This window comes from Brachypodium distachyon, chromosome 5 (assembly GCF_000005505.3).
Source record: "Brachypodium distachyon strain Bd21 chromosome 5, Brachypodium_distachyon_v3.0, whole genome shotgun sequence".
Classification (NCBI taxonomy): Eukaryota; Viridiplantae; Streptophyta; class Magnoliopsida; order Poales; family Poaceae; genus Brachypodium; species Brachypodium distachyon.
The window spans coordinates 2,682,671-2,701,275 of NC_016135.3; the positions used below are offsets into that span (position 1 = coordinate 2,682,671).

Consider the following 18,605-nt stretch of genomic DNA (forward strand, 5'->3'; position numbering starts at 1 on the left):
GCTGGGCGACGGCGCCACGAGTCTTGAGTTCCCTGCGACGTGGCCGCCATGCACGCAAGCGGAGCCCCAGCCCCATCCATGTCCATCCCGAGTGCGTGTTGATGACGTCAATTTTGATTTTGATTCGGAAACATAATACTCTTTAAGTTGTCCAGTTAATTAAAGAAAACCGGCCAAAAACCAAATACAAAGGTGACGAAACCCCCAACGGCCGCCAGAAACCGAGACAACAAGAAAAACACCACCTACACGCCAACACTTGAAAGGGAGCAGCTGAAGAAGATCCCCGCCACATCGAGAACCACATCACATCCCCCAACGAGCAAACCAGATCCGGCATGACACACAAGAAAGGGGCTGGAGGGCCTCGACAGGCTCCGAAGGAGCACGATAAACCTTTGCCAGTACACCACCACCCAACTGCACACGCTGCCGCCCATGAAGGAAAGATAACCAAATCCGCAATAAGAGAGGCAGATTTTGGCCGCACCGACACGGGTGAAAGTGAGGCGCGCCTCAAGAGCCCAGCGATTCTCAACTCATCTGGCTGTCCGAGGACCGAAGCTTCTCGAAGCCGCCGTCCCGACATCCACTGCCACAGCCACGCCGGCAAGAAGCCAGCGCGTCGAAGCCTCGTACGAGGGCAGGGAGACGCACCAACTGCACCAGATCTGCAGGCAAGGACGCCACCCAAAAAACCCCGATGTACGCCAAACAAGGCTGGCCATGCCGGCGACATAGCAGCACGAGAACCACGGCCCGATCTGTGCCACACCAGGCCACGAGCAGCACATCGCGCTGCCGCACACCCGCCAGCGCAGACTTTCTTTGCCAGCCACCGATCCGTAGCAGACGGCCAAGATTAAACGTGGAACCATCCAGCCAATTAAACACATGTTTGCACATACCCCCGCTCCAACTCAGAATCAGGAAAACTCTTTGCAGTAGGTACAGAACGCTTCCTCTTGGTCTTTGGCGTATGCCCACGCGATGGCGACCTGGACCACGATGCTTCCGACGCGACGGCTACCGCAGGCTGCAGCAGCGCTTCTCCCCATGCGAAGGTGACTCCGAGGCCACAGTGGTGCCCTGACGCGACCGCGAAGCGGCACCCATGCAACGGCGACCCAACACCGCTGCGCTACCTTGTGGCTGTCAAAGAAAGTTTGCACATTTTCACAAAACGGCCATTTTCACCTGATACTTCCCCATTTGTATATTCATGACTGCTGAACAATTAAACAAATGAGGAAGAACAAAGATCTCAAACAATTTAGCTGGTGTCTATTTGCAAGAAGGGTATGCATTATGTACGTATTATTTTCCAGGGAGTTTGAACAATCCAATAACCAAATACTTAGAAACTGGAGTAACTTTGTTCGACACGTATATTCTACTAGTTCTACCAATTCTCTCGTACCGCCACCCGAAGGGTACGTGCATGGTTTGGTTCGTGTTTCCTACTACTTCTTGATGACCCAAATTGACACTAGACTTCAGGTTATCTACAGCCACAGAGGAACTCAAAAAAGTTGTGAAGACACATCCACTCCTCCTTTGAGAACCGAAGACCACCCATGCATGGCATTAAGATTTAAGATGGGAGGAGTTGCCATCCATATCGATGCATCACAATCATCATCTCATCCGAGCTGGTTCTGAGCGCCGTTTCGATCGTTTCAGAGCATGCGGGCAAGGCTCGGGAATCGCTCGAAGATCCACGTGACTCCCCTGATGATCACCTGCAGTGCAGGTGCAACCATTGCCGGAATCATCAGGAATCAGGAATTCATTCATCACATCAATCGATTCATCATACATACAAAATGCAGAGCAACATCAATTTGCTGATGAACTGGTACTCGTACATACCAGCGCCAATTCACCGGGTTTGGTTGCAGGCTCCACACAGTCCCGACCATACCTGCAATTGTTTGCAATTGACAAATATCTGAATACAGAATCGAATTGTTCTTGCTCTCTCGAATTCTGGATGATGGATTGCAGTTTGCTTACACGATCTGAATCTGCTGCTGCTTCTGCGGGTCGGGTTGGCAGCGGTAGAAGCTGCATCCCCTGCTGAATGGGAACGGCCGCCCCTTCCACTCTAAACGAACATCCCCCCAAATTCAGAACATCTGAGGACGAAAATGCCCAAGCGCGAGGACGAAGAAGGGAGAAGGAGAGAGAGAGGGTGCGTACCGAGGTGCCAGGTGACTCCGACGGCGGAGGGATCCAGGCCGGAGATGTCGTCGATGACGAAGCGGAGGTCGGGGCTGATGGAGCCCATGAACTCGCCGAAGAAGCCCAGCACTTGGTCCCGCCCCACCATGGGCCGCGGGAACACCAGGTCCTCGTACACGCAACCCTCCGCGATCAGCGGCTCCACCGCCGCCAGGTCCCGCCGGTTCACGCCATCGTAGAACTCCCGCACCACCTCCGCCGCCGCGGTCGCTCCTCCCTTCTCTGCCGCCGCCGCCGCTGCTACACCTACGAATCGAGTCTTGCGCGCCAGGATGGGGAACGGAGGCCGGCGTGAAGACGCTCCGACGCCGAGCCCAAGCGGCTGCGTCGCCGCCAGCGCCATGCCCTGCTGTTGTTCTCCTCCTCCGTGCCGTCGTTCGTCGGTATATCATCCCCTGCTTTCTCTCTCTGCCTCTCGTTTTTCTATCTCGAGCATGCGTACCAAAATCAAAATGGACTCGGCACCCACTTGTCAGTGACACAATGAGGGACTTCACAAATGTTAAAAATATATGTTTCTGTCTTTTACCAAGTCGCTTCTTATGTTATTCGTACACAAACTAATTACAATATCCCAGGATACACACCGGAATTTGGAACTAGGTACAAATTTAAGCTACGCAATTGGACTAATCCCAGAAGAAGCTGGCGCCAAGGATGAGTTCATGGACGCTTGGATCTCTTCCAGGGTCCTTCCTTTAGTCTCTGGCACCAGCCGCTCCACAAACACAACTGTGAGCCCGCAAATGCTCGCAAACATGAAAAATGTGCCTGCAATTCAACCAATATTCATGAGAGAAATTACATCAGCGAAATTTCTGAGCAACAGCGCCATCGATCGAATGCACAATATGCATGATGAATTGATGATGATGCAACATTTTATCATGCTTATCTATTCGATCAGTATGTCCATTTCCTTTGCTCATAATATATTTACCGTAAGAGCTCCACAGCAGGAGGAAGTTGAAAGCGTATGAGATGATCCATGAGCCGAGCCAGTTCACTAAGGTCACGAGGCTCCCTGCTGATCCTTTCATGTGTATGGGAAAGATCTACATGTCCAGCAACGAAACTAGTCAAATTCATCGATTCTGCCAACGTACCTCTAGCCCACAGATTCTGCTTTTTATTAACCATCAGGTTCAGCTATCTCAAGTGTCTATTACTTATGGGCAGAAAAGGTACCTCTGACATTATAACCCATGGTATGCCTCCCATACCCAGTGAAAAAGATCCAGTGAAGACCTGGTTTTGCAAGCAACAGAGGTGTTTACAACAGCTAGGCATCTCTCGGGCACTAATGGAGAAAACAAGTAAAGAAGCATTATCTACCAGAATCCCTGCCAATGCCAACACCACGTTCAAGTCCTTCGCCCAATGATATTCCTGTGCCAAGAAGAGTAAAAATGCTGGCACATTTGCAGCCTTCTTATGAGGATGCGACCAATTTCAGCGAAATCATACCTTAGATAAGAATGACAACCCCACTAGTAGGCAGCCGAGGCATGTTCCGGCTGCAGAGGCCTGAATATCGGCATCGCAGCATAAAATTTACTGACTTAGAATTCATTAGTAAGTGTATCGTCTTTTTACCATCAGAAGTGGCCTTCTTCCAGCCTTGTCCAATAGAAGCGTCCCAAGTGCCGTCATAGGAATCTACAAGGACAGTAAGCTTTAAGTATACACCCAAAGTCAGTGACAAGCAAAAAAGCGTTTTGACAGACCTGGACTACAACCATAGCGAGCATTCCTGTGTTCCCTGACGAGAAACCTGATTCGTGCCATGCTAGTTAGTACCCTCAAGTAACTCATGGTAAAAGTTATGTCTTGGTAACCACAAAAATTTAACATGCCAGAGTTGAGGCAACAAGTAGCTACAATTCATTACCTGCCGAAACAAATATCTCACTGGAGTAGAAGCAAATTGCATTCACTCCACCAAACTGCTGAAAGACCATAAGCCCAACACCAACCTGATAGCGCATCTTATATCTTAGGAAATTACAGAAACATCTCCTTTCAAGCAAGGAAGGCATGATTAAGATACTTACTGTAACAGCATGCATATAATCCTTCTGAAACAGGTCCAACATCTTTGACCGCGGCAAGAGCTGAAGCTTTTCTGTGAAATCCTGATTATACATAATATGGAATTAGCTATATCTTTTAGTCATACATATTAAGTCGGTGGTCTATTTTAAGTTTGAAGCACTTGGTTGTTGATACTTTGATTTCTGCTGCCTCTTCAGAGATATCAGTTCCTTTTCCCCTTAGCTTTTGTAATGCTTTCTCAAACACAACTTGGTCCCTGGTCCTAGCCTGAAATACATGAGTGTTCCATCAATGTTTTATCCGACGGATGAAATTGCAGACTCCGTCTAACGAATTTGGATCTTAGACCAACTATTATCATATGAAAGGATGATCTCACACTTGTGTCACTCAGTCTATCTGCAGATCAAAATTAGGCCTCAAGCTGAATATGTATATATAAATTGTTGCAAGTTCTGTTCCCTTGTATGTGAAGTTTTAATTTTTCAACATGGTGCAGTGCTAAGTTTTTTTTTTCTTTTCGCAAACACGAGTCTAAGCACATGTCATTTTGTATTAGAAGAATGCCAAGAAGGGGCAAAGTTACAAAACTGACCCAAGAAAAGCAAGGGAACCAAAACCGTACAGGCTAAGAAAAACAACCAAAACAGAACGAGACGCAAAGCTTTTGTGTTTTCTCAAAACAAAATGAGCAAACAAAAGCCAGGAAAAGCAAAAGCTAAGATACAACAACTACTCCTGCTGCTGCTAATGCAGATCATGCGGTCTTGCATGAAGTGGTAGCTTCCTCAAAGCCCTTGGCACCAGCCCATCTTCCATAGGTCAACCAATTTTAGTAAATGACACTCTTAAGTTTTCCAATGCCACCCACTTGATTTACGTCTTAATATTGATATAATGCCACCCAATAGATGTCCGCATCCATTTGCTCCAAATTTGAAAATTCAAAACCGTCCAAGGTATTGCTGCCCCACAAATAACTCCTATGCTAACAACGAACCTCAGCTGTTTAGCTGAGCTGAAGTCAAGAGCGTGACAATGGTAGTTGGATATGTTCAGGCAATATAAGTTGTTGATCAGGTCTGTAGCAATGCACGGATACTTAGCTAGTAAGAGAAGTGTTTCTAACCTCCTATCGACTAAGCCATCAGTGGCTAGTCAAGTAATTCTAGAACTGAGAATGGAACAGAACTAGAAGATTCATGAAGTATCAAACGTACAAATGTACAAGAAAAGCTAACTTACCAGCCATCTGGGAGATTCAGGAATCACGAGAAGGCCAATCAGCTGCAGTATGCATGGTGTCACTCCTACATGAGAAAAAAGCTAAGATTTATACATAACTATATCCCCTAAATCCTAGTGAAAGAAGTGCATAAATTTTGAAGCCTGTGTGAGAACGAAACAAAGATCAATCTAAACTTAAAACTATGGTGAAATCTTGGCTCTTCATACTAGAGACCTGATCTACATCTATGTTTATTGCTAAATGAATGGTAGAAAGTAGATCCAAACGAATGTACCGACTATTGCCAAAGTACGCCAGGTCATAAAGGTCCCCAGGGCATATGCAAGGGATGCCCCACAACATATCAGAAGCTGCAGAAATGAAGGTGCTTGCGCTCTTAAGATAAAACTGATACAATCAGTAACAAACTATTCTCCCTGACCGAGAACAAACCTGGTTTCCAGCTGCGAACCGTCCTCTAAGATTTTTGGGTGTTATCTCTGATATATAGACTGGGACCTGTTCAGGTAACAGAAATATCAAACAAATTCATTGGACAGAACAAGATTGAGATGTTTAGTGTAATCACCACATATGAAAGAAGACCAATCCCACATCCAATTGAGAGCCTTCCAAGGTCAAGCCACAAAACATTCTACAGAAGAATACACAGAAAAGGAAAAACAGTACAAGGTGAACTAAGAATGTAAAGTGTCACTGTGAAAGCTATAGTAGGTACCAAAATGCCTGAAGCGGAGATATATAGAGAAAGGAGCGTGGGGAACCTTCGAAAAGATTATAAAGAGATATCCAATAATGCAGAAAACGTCTGATATTGCCATTGCCTACACTCCAGGACATACAAGAAGTTAAGCAGAAGTCTGTCAATTAATCGAATGATCCTTTCTGGCAGCTTAAAGTTTTTTAGATAGCTTAATTAGTAGGATGGAGATGGGATTAGTACTTACGAATCTTCGACCGACTCTGTCTGCTATGGTACCACTGAGAATTGCACCCAGCATTGCTCCAATTGTTAATATTGAACCAAAGACAGAATACTGCATGATGGTTAAAAGTTCAGATGCATACATTGATCATGTTCCCAGTTGACCCACCTGGCAACCACCATCAAGATTAACAAACAAAATAATTATGTATATGAGTACCTCAGCTAAGGAGAGGTGAAGATCACGCATGATGCCCTCCTGAGATGGTGATGAGTAGCCCACCTGCAAAATAAGGAATCACAATTAACATCTCCGCCAGCAAATATTTGTAGCATACATGACGATTGGAATGGGCTTGGAAAAAGGCCAATACCGAGATGCCAAATACGAATGATCCACAAACAGCGATGGCGGTGCTGGCAACCACCACCCAAATTGAAGAAGCTCTGTGATTCTCGGCTGCCAAGAGAGGCTTATTGGTTTTTTCTTCATCCCGTTCCATAGATATAGGGACGGTTGGAGTTCTCCTATGAAATAGCCCACAATTTCAATAAATCTTAGATAAATCACCAATTAAGCATAACAAGAACGATGAACTAGAACAATACTGCTGTGGAAGCAGATGTTCACTTGAACTAGAGAAATCACATGCTTGTCCTTGGTGATAAAAAAAATTGGCAATCAGGATTTAACCATGTTTAGGCATCAACCAAGTGTACAAATTAGGCTCTCACAACTAGGGAATCAGTTGGTGAATCACTGAATCCACATCAAGCAGGAGTACAATTAGGCTCCTAAAACTAAGGAATCAGTTGGCTCTCACAACTAATCATGCAAGTTAACGTTAAGGATTTATACTACAGCTAAATCGGCAGAATCAGTGTCAAAAAATAAAAAAAGAATATGTGAACTCAGGAGTTGGACATGCTCAAAGTCAATGATCGTCAGCGCAACGCAAGAGCTCAGTATTTATACATCTATGTACGTTAAGTCTCGGACACACGAGTTAAGAAAACCAGTAGACCGTGGCAGGAAATGTCTTTGACTAGTTTAGTATACTTTAGCGGCAACCAGAGCAGAGCAGGGGGGGTAAGAGAACCAGGGGAGAAGGTAGGAGTAAAACATCAAGTACCTGGAGCCGGCAGGAAGCTCGCCGCCGGCGATGAGACAGGGACGAGACAGGAGACCCTATCTGGAGTCTGAACCACGGCCACGCGAGATAGACGGAGGCGAGACGGCGCCAGGAAAGTAAACGAAAGGGAGTATTACGGACCCAGCGAGGTAGTAGCACGGGGTTTCCGTGTGTCCGGCGAAGAGAAGAGATCCTCCTTTGCCGGCGGCGGCGGATTGGGCGGCGACCTGTTGTTTGTTGATCAGTGTAGAGAGGAGACTGTGTGGTCAACAGAGAAGCAAGAAAAGACTAGACAACGTACCGGTGGATCCTGTCGTTTCCGTTTCCCGATTCCTTCCAAGGAGACACAAACATGTATCCACGTGGTTACACGCGCGGAACCGTATGTCCACGTGACCAGGTGTCGAGGCCGTTAACACATACGTTTGTGCAAAAAAAAAAACCTTTTTTAGCCACGAACAACCAAAAAAGTCTCTTCAAAGAAGCACTGGTCCAAATGAGAAGAAAACTTTATAATAATAACGAGGCAGTAGTTATTTGAAAAGGTAACAGCCTCTACACGGAACCAAGAAAAAGAAGAGTATGTCCACATGAGCAGATGTCGAGGCCGTTACCACGTACTGAGACCTCAAAATATGGCATTCTGGGATTTATTTGAATTCAAAACTTGTTTAATTCAAAGTTGCTTCAAAAAAATCAAAATTTTTACTGTAGGTGGGTAACACCATTCTAAACTTAGTTTCAAAATTTGATAAAGATCAGATTTCGTTTGGATTTTCAAATAAATTTACAAATATCGGAACAAGTAAGTATAAGAAGAAAAACGAAAAATAAACAACCGTGCGGGCCCGTCTACCCTAAAGTGTCCATGCATAGGCCTTCCACCAATGCGATTGTACATAACACTCTTCCTCCAATACCATTGGTACGAAGTGCGACGTGGCGCCTCCCGGGCCTTCCGCCATGTCTCTTTTGGCATTTCGTTCCGGAGAGGGCCATTTCTGGCATTTCCGTTGGCGGGGGGCCAATGGTGCAAAAAATTTCGGGCCCGAATACTTTGGTTGGCACCAGCAACAAACAGGCCTTTGCAAAACATGCAAATGTTTCTAGTTCTATTCGAAGAGTTGACTCTGTTTGTGTTATTTCATTGGACTGGAATAACGCGCGAACATGGCCGCGCTAGCGCATTTGCGCGTACGGCACAGAGACAGTCCATGCATGCAGTAGCAACTAGCTTAGCGGCGGCAGGAGCATCTAGCACAGCAGTGGCAGAGCAGCTAGCATACCAGCGCTCCATCATGGCAACCCATGCACAAACTTGGTAATGCATGCATGTCTTATTTTGCAAAAATGCAAATTCAAAATGTTATATCTCTCTGACCGTATATTCTATTTATGATACATTTTCACGGTTAATTTTGTCTCGGTTAGATATTCGAGACAAGATCTCATATTGATACGTTTTGACAGAAAAAATATTCGTTTTAAAAGTTGCCATCATCTAGTATATAAATTTGACATTTTGTAATATATAAAGTTACCACTCTTTAATATATAAAGTCGCAATATTGCACGACGGCCGTGTTATAAGCACATAGCGCGATAAGACTTCGCGAGCTAAAAACCTCCTTCAAATCTTAGCATAATTTGTCACCCCTAATGTCGTACGAGTGGCCCACGGGGTCCCCCACTGGCACGGGATGCGTGGGTCGCAACTGATGAGATCCCGCTAGGCCAGCATCCCCGGTGCCGGAGACCCGTGCTCTGACATTTGACGCGCCAGGTAGGGGGGCGTGCAGAGAGCTTCGGGCGACCGTCGGCGTCATCGGCTTCTTCACCAGCGACATCATCCACGCTAGCTCGCCATGCCACCCAAGAAGGCAGACGAGCCCCGGGTCAACTTGCACGACACGCTGGTCATGCGCAGTCGATCCCACGACGCCGCGCGTGCGTTGCAAGGTCAAGGGGACTAGGGGTCCCCTCAACGACAACAACAGCAGCAGCAGCAACCGCAGCTGCCACCTCCTCGGGCGTGTATGGACAACTGTCCGAGGGGGCCTGCGGCGCCTAGCGCCGGAGCCAGCCGCACGGGTGGCCTCAACGTTGCACGTGCCAGCCAGCGAGCTCACTCGTGGGATGAGGATGCGCAGCGACAGCTGCGTCATGACCCCAGTGCGTCGCGTTCGACGCCAACGGAGTCACGGCCCTCACATCCGAGGGCATCGGGCGACCGGGCGGACGACAGTTGGTCGGAGAACCACAAGGCACCTCTTCAACGCGAGCCTGAGGTTCCTATCCAACACTTATAAAAGTAATTTAAACAAGGGAAAAATTCGGCATGACCTATGCTGTAAAACAAGAAAATTTCATCAAGACCATTGCTATAAAACAACAAATGAGTCTACCCGAATTTTATACCTGTATAAAAAAATTCCCACCCACATATACCCCCTCGACACAATGGCTGGACCCTTCTCAACGACCCGGCACGATGGCCGGGCCCACATTGCTCATATCAACCGACACGATGGTCGGGATCACATTCAATCACATTTCATCAAACAAATCCATAACTAGCAGCAAATTAATCAAATTGAACCATAATTTGACAGTAAGCAGTAGCAATTTGATCAAATTGAACCCATTTAGCGGCAAAGTCATAATATTGTACCATATTTTACCATCAACTGAACCATAATTTGACACTAAACAACAGCAAATTCATGAAATTGAACCCATTTAACATAAATTTTCAAAAATATTGAACCCTGACCCTAATCCTTACCTAGGCAGGGGCGGTGACGGCGGCGGGGATGGCTGCGGTGGTGGTGACGGCGACGGGGATGGCTCCCGTGGTGGTGACGGCGGTGGGGAGGGCGTCGGAGTTGGAGGCGGTCATGGGGGCCGTGGTGGTGGCGTCGGTCGCGGGGGTCGTGGTGGTGGCGTTGGTCGTGGGGAGCGTCGGGGAGGGAGCCGGAGTTGGAGGCGGAGGCATCGAGGAGGGTCGGCCACTGCTGGTCGATTAGGACGCGCGGGACTGGAAATGCGAAATGTCGCTAAGTCTCGCACGTCAAATATATACCCCAGGGGTCACCCGTGGCGGGTATATGCAAATCCCCGCCACCAGTGATCCCTCCTAGGGTTTCTGGTACAGGAGACCACCGGTGGTGGGGATTTCCGGATACCCGCCATTGGTGACCCACCAGTGGAGGGTATATGAAAACCCCGCCACTGGTAACTGGAACAGGAGTGAGGGTTCACCACACCCCTGTTCCACGCATCAGTGGCGGTGATATTGTATATACCCGTCACTGGTGAATATTTTGGCTCTACTATTATATTCTTATTATATTTTGTGTCTCTCTGAAAATTATAGCACCTGCACTTTCAAGTGTATAATAATTATTTCTTGTCTTACTAAAGTTTTTAGTGCTAAATACATTGCTGAAAATGAAATATGTATGCTTTTGTAGTGTTTACTGTGGTTAAAAATTGTTATAAACTACAAAATTGTTCAGAATGGTCTGATATTTGGCATGGAAGCTTCTCACACAAAAATATGCCTGCATATGAAGTTTGGTGTCAAAATTCCAAATGAAGCCCATAAGAATACCATTTTGGGATCATCTAGGTAGATATCTGAGATATTTTCTAAGCCAACATCCAAATTGTAAGATTTAAACAACTTTGAGCTTCATTGGACTGACAGGTGTTCCCATGCAAATTTCAGCTCATTTCGATGAAAATTGAATTTTATGGAATTAAATCAGCAAAAAAACCACACATAATCACAGAAATTTGTATGAAATAGTATGAATTAATGTCTAAAACTTGTATTGGGAACAAGCAATATTATTATACACCCAAAAGTAGAACTGCTATATTTTTTGGAAACGCAGAGAATATGATAGAAATATAATAGTGCATTCTGAAATCATTACCAGTGGCGGGTTTCACACATATCACCGCCACTGGTGAGTGGGACAAGATTTGGCAAATCCCTGAACCTTGTAGCACTCACCAGTGGCGGTTTTCAGTAAAATCACCGCCACTGGTGCCACCTTCCGGTGGCGGGTTTCCCCGTAAGCACCGCCACTGGTGCCTTGGCTGTTTCCTGTGACGCCACCGCCACTGGTGGCCTTTTGCGGGCTGCCGCGCGAGGCGAGGTGGGAGTTTAGTCCCTCTCGCTAGTTTACAAGCGTTTTGACCAGTATAAATAGCTCCCTCCCCCTCCCATTTCAGATTCCGAATAAAATCAAATGCCGCTCTCTCGTCCACTCCCGTTCGCCTGCCCCGTGGGCCCAGTACCCTATGTGTGCATTGGTGGGCTCAGATTATAGCCCTATGGGCCCGTGCTCTTCTGACCTAGTAGGTAGTAGGCAGCTCCCGGGTTCGCCTGGCTGGGCCCGAACCCGAAACAGCCTAGTTGACCGGGCGGGCTAAAAAACCTTTTTTTCCCTCCTCCACTGGGCCCGAACACATACCAGTGGCGGGTTTCCATGAATCACCGCCACTGGTACGACTTCCAGTGGCGGGTTTCGTTGAATAACCGCCACTGGTATGTGTCTGCGGGCGTGGTTGCGCGAGGATATGTGGGAGTTTAGTCCCACCTCGCTAATTTACGTGCTGCTCGACCAGCATATAAGGCTTTCTTCTCTTCTCCCATCAGCTTCCGAATATTCCACTCACCTGTCTCCTGTGCTCATTGCCTGGCATGTGGGCCCGGTACCTGTACTGTTCTTTGTGAGCTCGGATTTCAGCCTCGTGGGCCCGGGTCTGTTCTGGCATAGTAGGTAGTAAGGTGCTCCCAGGTTCGCCTGGCTGGGCCCGAACCCGAAACGCTCAGTTGACTTGGGCGGGCTTATAAACCTTTTTTTTCCTCCTTTATAATGAAAATAACATGTAATAAGTTTAAAAAAAATTGATATCTCTTAATTGTTTCTGAAATCGAAACAAAGCAAATAAAATATGCATTCTGACTAGAAAAATGTTCCGAACAAATTTTCGACATTTGTTTTCAAATTTGAAATTAAAATTCGAACCTCGTTATAATTCAAATTACAATGAAAATCATCAACGAGCATAATTTATCAAAATTACACAAATAGTGAACTATTGGACAATCTTGTCTTTTTTCTTTGTTGTCTTCTATTTCCTCTTATACGTTTGGACCTCATCGTGGCTGCTTCTAACGTAGGCCCCGTCTTGTGTGGGTAATTTTGACTTCTTTCTTGTCTGGATCGTCCGTCTTGCCACCTCTTCTTCTTGCCTGGTCATGGGATCGGGGAAACCTTCATAGTCTTGTTGTGAAGTTACTCCGTCGACCCCAACATGCTCCTTTTGCCTCTCCTCACGGCTTTTCGCTATCGGGTCTTTTATGAAGAAGACTTGTTTGCATTTGGAAGCAAATTGCCATGGTTCAAGCAGTGCCGAGATTCTTTTGACGTTCACCTGATGACGGGGAACCTCTTTTGGCAGAATCATTATTGTGAACCTATGATCTTCATGCCTGACATCACGTGCCCATCTGATGCGAAACATGGCGATGGTGGTGAAGGTGTAGTCAAGCTCCTAGATCTCTTCGACTACGTCGTAGTATGCTTCCGTCTGCCCTTCGCTGTCGGTCGCCGTCTCAGCAACGAGCACTATACCGCTGTTTTTGTACGTACTCTTATGGTCTTGAGCCTTGGTGTAGTACGTATACCCATTCATTGCATACGACTGGTAGGTCACGACGTTGCGGTCAGGAAGCCGTGACAACTTTTGGACAATCTTCTCATCTTCATTCGCCGTAGTCCTCGGATACCAAAGATCCTTGAGCCACATGGCGAATGTAGAATTGTGTTTTCGTTGGATCCAATCATTATTCCTATTAGGGTTGAGGTTTCGAAGTTCTTCGATGTGCATGTCGATGAACGGCTCGACCTCTGGCGTGAGGTGCAGCACCATTGTGTGTGCTCTTATAAAGTCGTCCATTCTTTGGCGGGCATGCACATCAAGATCCTTCTGGCCAAGCCCACCTTCACCTTCTAGATTCCCCTTATGTCGTGATTCGGGCACCCCTATGGGTTTGCGGTCTGCCAACCAATCAATGCAGAACTCAACGCACTCTTCTGCATGATAGCCTTCCGTGATGCTTTCTTCGGGACGTCCTCTGTTACGAATATATCGCTTCAGCACCCCGTTGTATCGTCTGGGCCTAAACATGTTGTGCAGGAACGATGGCCCTAACAACAAGATCTCATCGGCGATGTGGACCATCAGATGGACCATAATGTCGAAGAATGTTGGGGGAAAGAACATCTCACATTCGCACAATATCTGTATCATTGCGTCCCTCAATTGCAGGCAACGGTCCACCGTAATCGACTTCTGGCCGATCGTGTCGAAGAAGTCACAGAGCTTCATGATCGTTTCTTTCACCCATGGCTCATGCAGCCTCTTATTGCAACCAGAAGTAACTGCGTGAGAATCACGTGGCAGTCATGAGACTTCATGCCAACCAGCTTGTGGCTCTTCATGTCAACGAGTTTCTTGATGCTAGATGAGTAGTTCGATGGAACTATGATGCCATGGAGACACTCGCACATTCTATGCAGTTCGGCTTTGCTCAGACTGTAACACGAAGGTTTGCATCGCGTATATATCGTGCGTTCACCATTCTTGTTTTCTGGCGGTGCCTCTTCCTCTATCGGCCACAGCTTCTCCCCGATCCCCATCCACTGCAGGTCCTTCCGTGCCTTTGGTCCATCTTTTCACTTGTCCGCGTGGCGCATCATCAAGCCCAACAGGCTGTCGCACACGTTCTTCTCGACATGCATGATGTCTATGGTGTGACGGCTCTGTAAGAACCTTCAGTAAGGCAGGTCCCAGAACACGGACCTCCTCTTGTACGTAAGGCCGCAATCTGGACCAGCAGCCGGCTGTGCTTTCCCGGCCACGACTTCGAGGTCCCTGACAATTTCGTATACTTCGTGTCCAGTGAGTTCCCTCGGTTTGTGCCGCCTCTCTGCCCTCCCGTTGAAGTTTTTCTTATCATCCCACCACGGGTGCTTCATCTCCAGCCACTTACGGTGTCCCATGTACACAATCTTTTTTGATTCTGGCAGGAATAGCCCTTCTGTCTCGTCCCCGCACTTTGTACATGCTTTGTACCCATGTGTTGACTGGCACGATGAGTTCCCGTTCGCCGGGTAGTCATGCACACATGTCAGGAGAGCTGCTCAAAGGGTGAACTCCTTCTTATGAGCGTCCCAACCTTTCGACCCTTCTCCCAAAGCTCCTTGAGCTCATCCTTCAGCAGCTCCAGATACACGTTCAGATCAGTTCCAGGCTGCTTAGGGCCCTGTATGAGCATTGATAGGTGGATGTACTTCCTCTTCATGACAAGTCAAGGGGGGAGGTTGTATATGAATAGGATCACCGGCCATGTGCTGTGTTTGCTGCTCAAGTTTCCGAACGGATTGATCCTGTCCATACTCATCCCGAACCTGATGTTGCTAGGCTCTGCGCCGAACTCGAGGAATTCGTCGTCCAGAGTCCTCCATTGAGTCGCATCTGCGGGGTGTCTGAGGACTCCATCATCGTTGCGGTACACGCCCTCGGGATCGATATCCGCCTGAGTCGCGTCATGGTAGATGAACCACCTGGCCTCCTTCTTGTTCTGGAACCAACGCTCCAGCTTGGTGCCACACGGGAGATACCAGACCGTCTTTGCCGCCGGACCACGCTTCACTTCTTCCTCCTCGCCACCGTCAGGATTGGGGTCTTTCTTCCTGTATCGGGATGTTTTGCATACTGGACAGCTATGCATGTCTTTGTAGTCGCCCTTATATATGATGCAGTCCAGCGGGCAAGCATGGTATCTGATGACCTCTAACCCGAGGGGGCATGTAACTTTCTTCACCTCGTACGTGCAATTAGGCAACTTGTTGCCCGGAGGAAGTACCGTACGTAGGTAACTTCTCCGTGAATCCTGAGTCCACGATGTTGTATTTTGCCTTTATACGCAAAAGCTCGAGTGTTACTTCTAGCACACTCTTATCCACGCCGGCATTTTCATATAACGGTGTCTCGGCATCCTCCCTCAGCTTCTCGAACTTACGAGAGACCCTCTCATCCTTGGGGTCATCCAACTGATTCTGCAGATGCTGATCGTCCATCATTTCAACCATCCTACAGGTTGAAACGTCCTATGGATCCTCGCCACGGTATGCTTCTTCACCAGGCTGGTGGTCAGACTCCATGTTTTCCATCTCAATGCCGTCATCGACTTCAATGCCATCCTCCCCGTCAGAATTCAACCGTGAATAACCAGGCACAAATCCCCGCATGAGCAAGTGCATCTCGACATCCTCTGGCTCGTACAGCTTGCTGTTCCGACATCTCACATAGGGACAACACATCTTATCACCCCCTTTTCTATGCATATCTTCCACGCCGGCATCGACAAAAGTCTTCAGCCGCTCTATCCACTCAAGAAATAACCTGTCCTCGTACATCCAAGCACGGCCCATCGAGCTACAACACAATTAAAAAAAATAAACGAATCAGTTGATCGACAAAAATGGAAATTTTCAGCATGACCTATGCTAAAGGAATAGCATTTTGCAATACGAAATTCGATGCCTGCATCAAAACAAATTACCCCCACCCACATGAAAATCACCCACGTCGGCACGACGGCCGGTATCACATCAGATAAGAAATACACGGCATGAAGGCCGGTGTCAACACACATTTAATATGCTTGGAACATGCACGTACACCGGTCCCGAGGTTATGCTTAACCCTAGGGCTAACCCCCAGGGGCTAAGCTCCCCCATAAGCAGCAGCAGCCATGGATTCCAGAGAGAGAGCTAGAGAGAGAGAGAGAGGGAGAGAACGACCTAGAGAGTGAGGGAGCTCACCGGAGCAAAATTAAAGCGCGAGAGAGAGAGAGGGATCCGGGTGGGAGGGCCCTCACTAGGGTGAGGGAGAGCTGCAGAGACAGCGGGGGCAGCCCGGGAGAGCCGTCGGAGAGAGATCGGGGACGGATTTGCCACCACCGGCCACCGCGCCATTAATGGTTTTTTTGCCAAATTGAAGAAGAAGAAGCACAGGAAGAAGGGAGAGAAAGAAGAAGGAGAAGGGGGGAGAGCTACCTTGGAGCCGCCGCCATCAATTTTGGCAGGGCTTCGCCGCCGGTGAGGAGCAGAGCCGCAGCTGGTCCAAGACAGACGCGTGAGCTCGAACAGCTTCGGGCTCACACGGTAGTTATATATAGGAAGCTCACCAGTGGCAGGTGTACGGATAAACCGCCACTGGTGACCTCCAGCGGCGGGCGGAAAAATAAACCGCCACTGGAGGCCTCAACAATGGCGGGTAACTTGAGACCGGCCACTGGAGATCGCCCACCTATTTCTCCGCTTTAGTCCCACCTCGCTAGTTTACATGAGTTCCGACCAGCATGAAAAGGATTCCGCCACCCCACTTACCGGTGGTTACTACTCAGTGCTCAGTGCGTGCCCCGTTCTGGTTGAGTACTAAACTAATGATCGGGCGGTGCTTAAGGGGTTTAGGGAAGGTCACTGAGACTGAGTAGTACCATCATGTATCGGGTGGTCTACTAGTGGCGGTTCTTTTTTACGGCCGCCACTAGTGGTTGTTAGGATTTCCGTGGCCATATCCAGTTGTCACCGCCACTGGTGATGGACCACCAGTGGCGGTGACTTGTTTCGAGACAATATTCACCGCCACTGGGGGTGAGGCACCAGTGGCGGTGATAATCACGGCCACTGGTGGCGCTCGTGGATGCCTCAAGAGGCCTCCAGTGGCGGTGTGTTTTTTGGTCCGTTTTAACCGCCGCTAGAGGGGGATCACGGATGGGGTTTTCTGTAGTAGTGACTTTCTGCTTGCTAGGATATCAAGACCCTCTAAAACCATTAAGATGGAGAAAGCAGCTATAACAACAGTGGTCCATGTACATGTGTTAAGTAACTGCAATAATATTGGCAAAAAATTGTTTACGGAGACAGTTACTAATACTTTTTGGCATCTCTGAAATGATGAAGAAAGATGCCAAGAATGACAAATTTTGACTTTGAGTAACACGTGGCTTGCCCGTTGTGAGTTGTCCCTAGTCAAGAATCGCAAGTGAAAATCCATTTGATTGGATTTGGAAACAATTTGATTCTCTTTTACTTTATTAGAGTTGGAATTGTAACATCACTGAATTGTAGCGAAAAACTATCTCTTCATGTGTGGAGTGGAGAGCTTGAGGCCGTGGCAGCGCACGGGCATTTTGGCTATATACCTCAAATATGCTGGCTCAGCCCATCCGGGAAATTTGGCCGGATATGGCCACTGGCCCGGCGCGGCCCGACATGCATTAATCAGGCCTGGCCCGGGCACGGCCTGGTGAAGCCCGAGATTAAAGGTGCCGGGCTGGGCCGGCCCCAAATGGCCACCTCTTGGCCCAGGCATGGCACGAGGCACGCATCTGGCCGGCCCGGCACGGCAAGGGCCTCAGAAAATGCATGTGGGCACAGTCCAGCCCAACATCTTTTTTTGTGTGTGCCAGTGACATAATGGGTCAAAAGGGCTCTGGCATGTCACTTAGCACAACCTATAACATGGCCTGGCCTGATGGTTTGGAGGTGGTTTTCTGATGAAGACGTCTTGGGTTCGACCCTCCTTCCCACGGATTTTTATTCCTCTGCGAGAATATGAGGTCTATTTCGATTTTAAAAACGATTTAAAAAAAATCACGAATCGGTGAAAGATTGGTATGGTCGGCTACAGGGGGATTTGAATAGGCAACTAACAAATTTTACTATTTCCTTTTCTTTTCTGGAAGGAAAGATACAAACACTTAATCCTAGGGTTTACTAGATTCTCTAAAGGTAATGCAACTCTTGTATGAAGTGCAATAGCCGAAGCAACAAGATAGCAAGAATGTAAAGGGTAAGAATTGATACCACATGCGGAGACGAAGATTTCATCAGAGTTCCACCTATTG

General features: G+C 47.7%; 2 protein-coding genes across 2 annotated transcripts; both read right to left on the reverse strand.

The window, feature by feature from the left end:
* Positions 1-1,264: 1,264 nt before the first annotated feature.
* Positions 1,265-2,649, reverse strand: LOC100842516. Its single transcript, XM_003580959.4, has 4 exons — positions 2,203-2,649; positions 2,017-2,107; positions 1,873-1,924; positions 1,265-1,742 (listed from the first exon to the last, which is right to left on the reverse strand). Exons 1-4 carry the CDS (start codon positions 2,585-2,587, stop codon positions 1,680-1,682), a joined length of 591 nt encoding a protein of 196 aa, XP_003581007.1. The 5' UTR covers positions 2,588-2,649; the 3' UTR covers positions 1,265-1,679.
* A 71-nt stretch (positions 2,650-2,720) lies between these two features.
* LOC100823122 (sugar transporter ERD6-like 5) lies at positions 2,721-8,017 on the reverse strand. Its single transcript, XM_003580920.4, has 20 exons — positions 7,908-8,017; positions 7,607-7,833; positions 6,848-7,001; positions 6,694-6,756; positions 6,496-6,585; positions 6,313-6,372; positions 6,117-6,182; positions 5,981-6,046; positions 5,823-5,898; positions 5,545-5,609; positions 4,474-4,566; positions 4,299-4,379; positions 4,136-4,220; positions 3,972-4,018; positions 3,841-3,903; positions 3,712-3,771; positions 3,580-3,633; positions 3,433-3,492; positions 3,185-3,299; positions 2,721-3,015 (listed from the first exon to the last, which is right to left on the reverse strand). The coding sequence occupies exons 3-20, from the start codon at positions 6,974-6,976 to the stop codon at positions 2,861-2,863; spliced, it is 1,428 nt and encodes a 475-aa protein (XP_003580968.1). The 5' UTR covers positions 6,977-7,001; positions 7,607-7,833; positions 7,908-8,017; the 3' UTR covers positions 2,721-2,860.
* Positions 8,018-18,605: the final 10,588 nt, after the last annotated feature.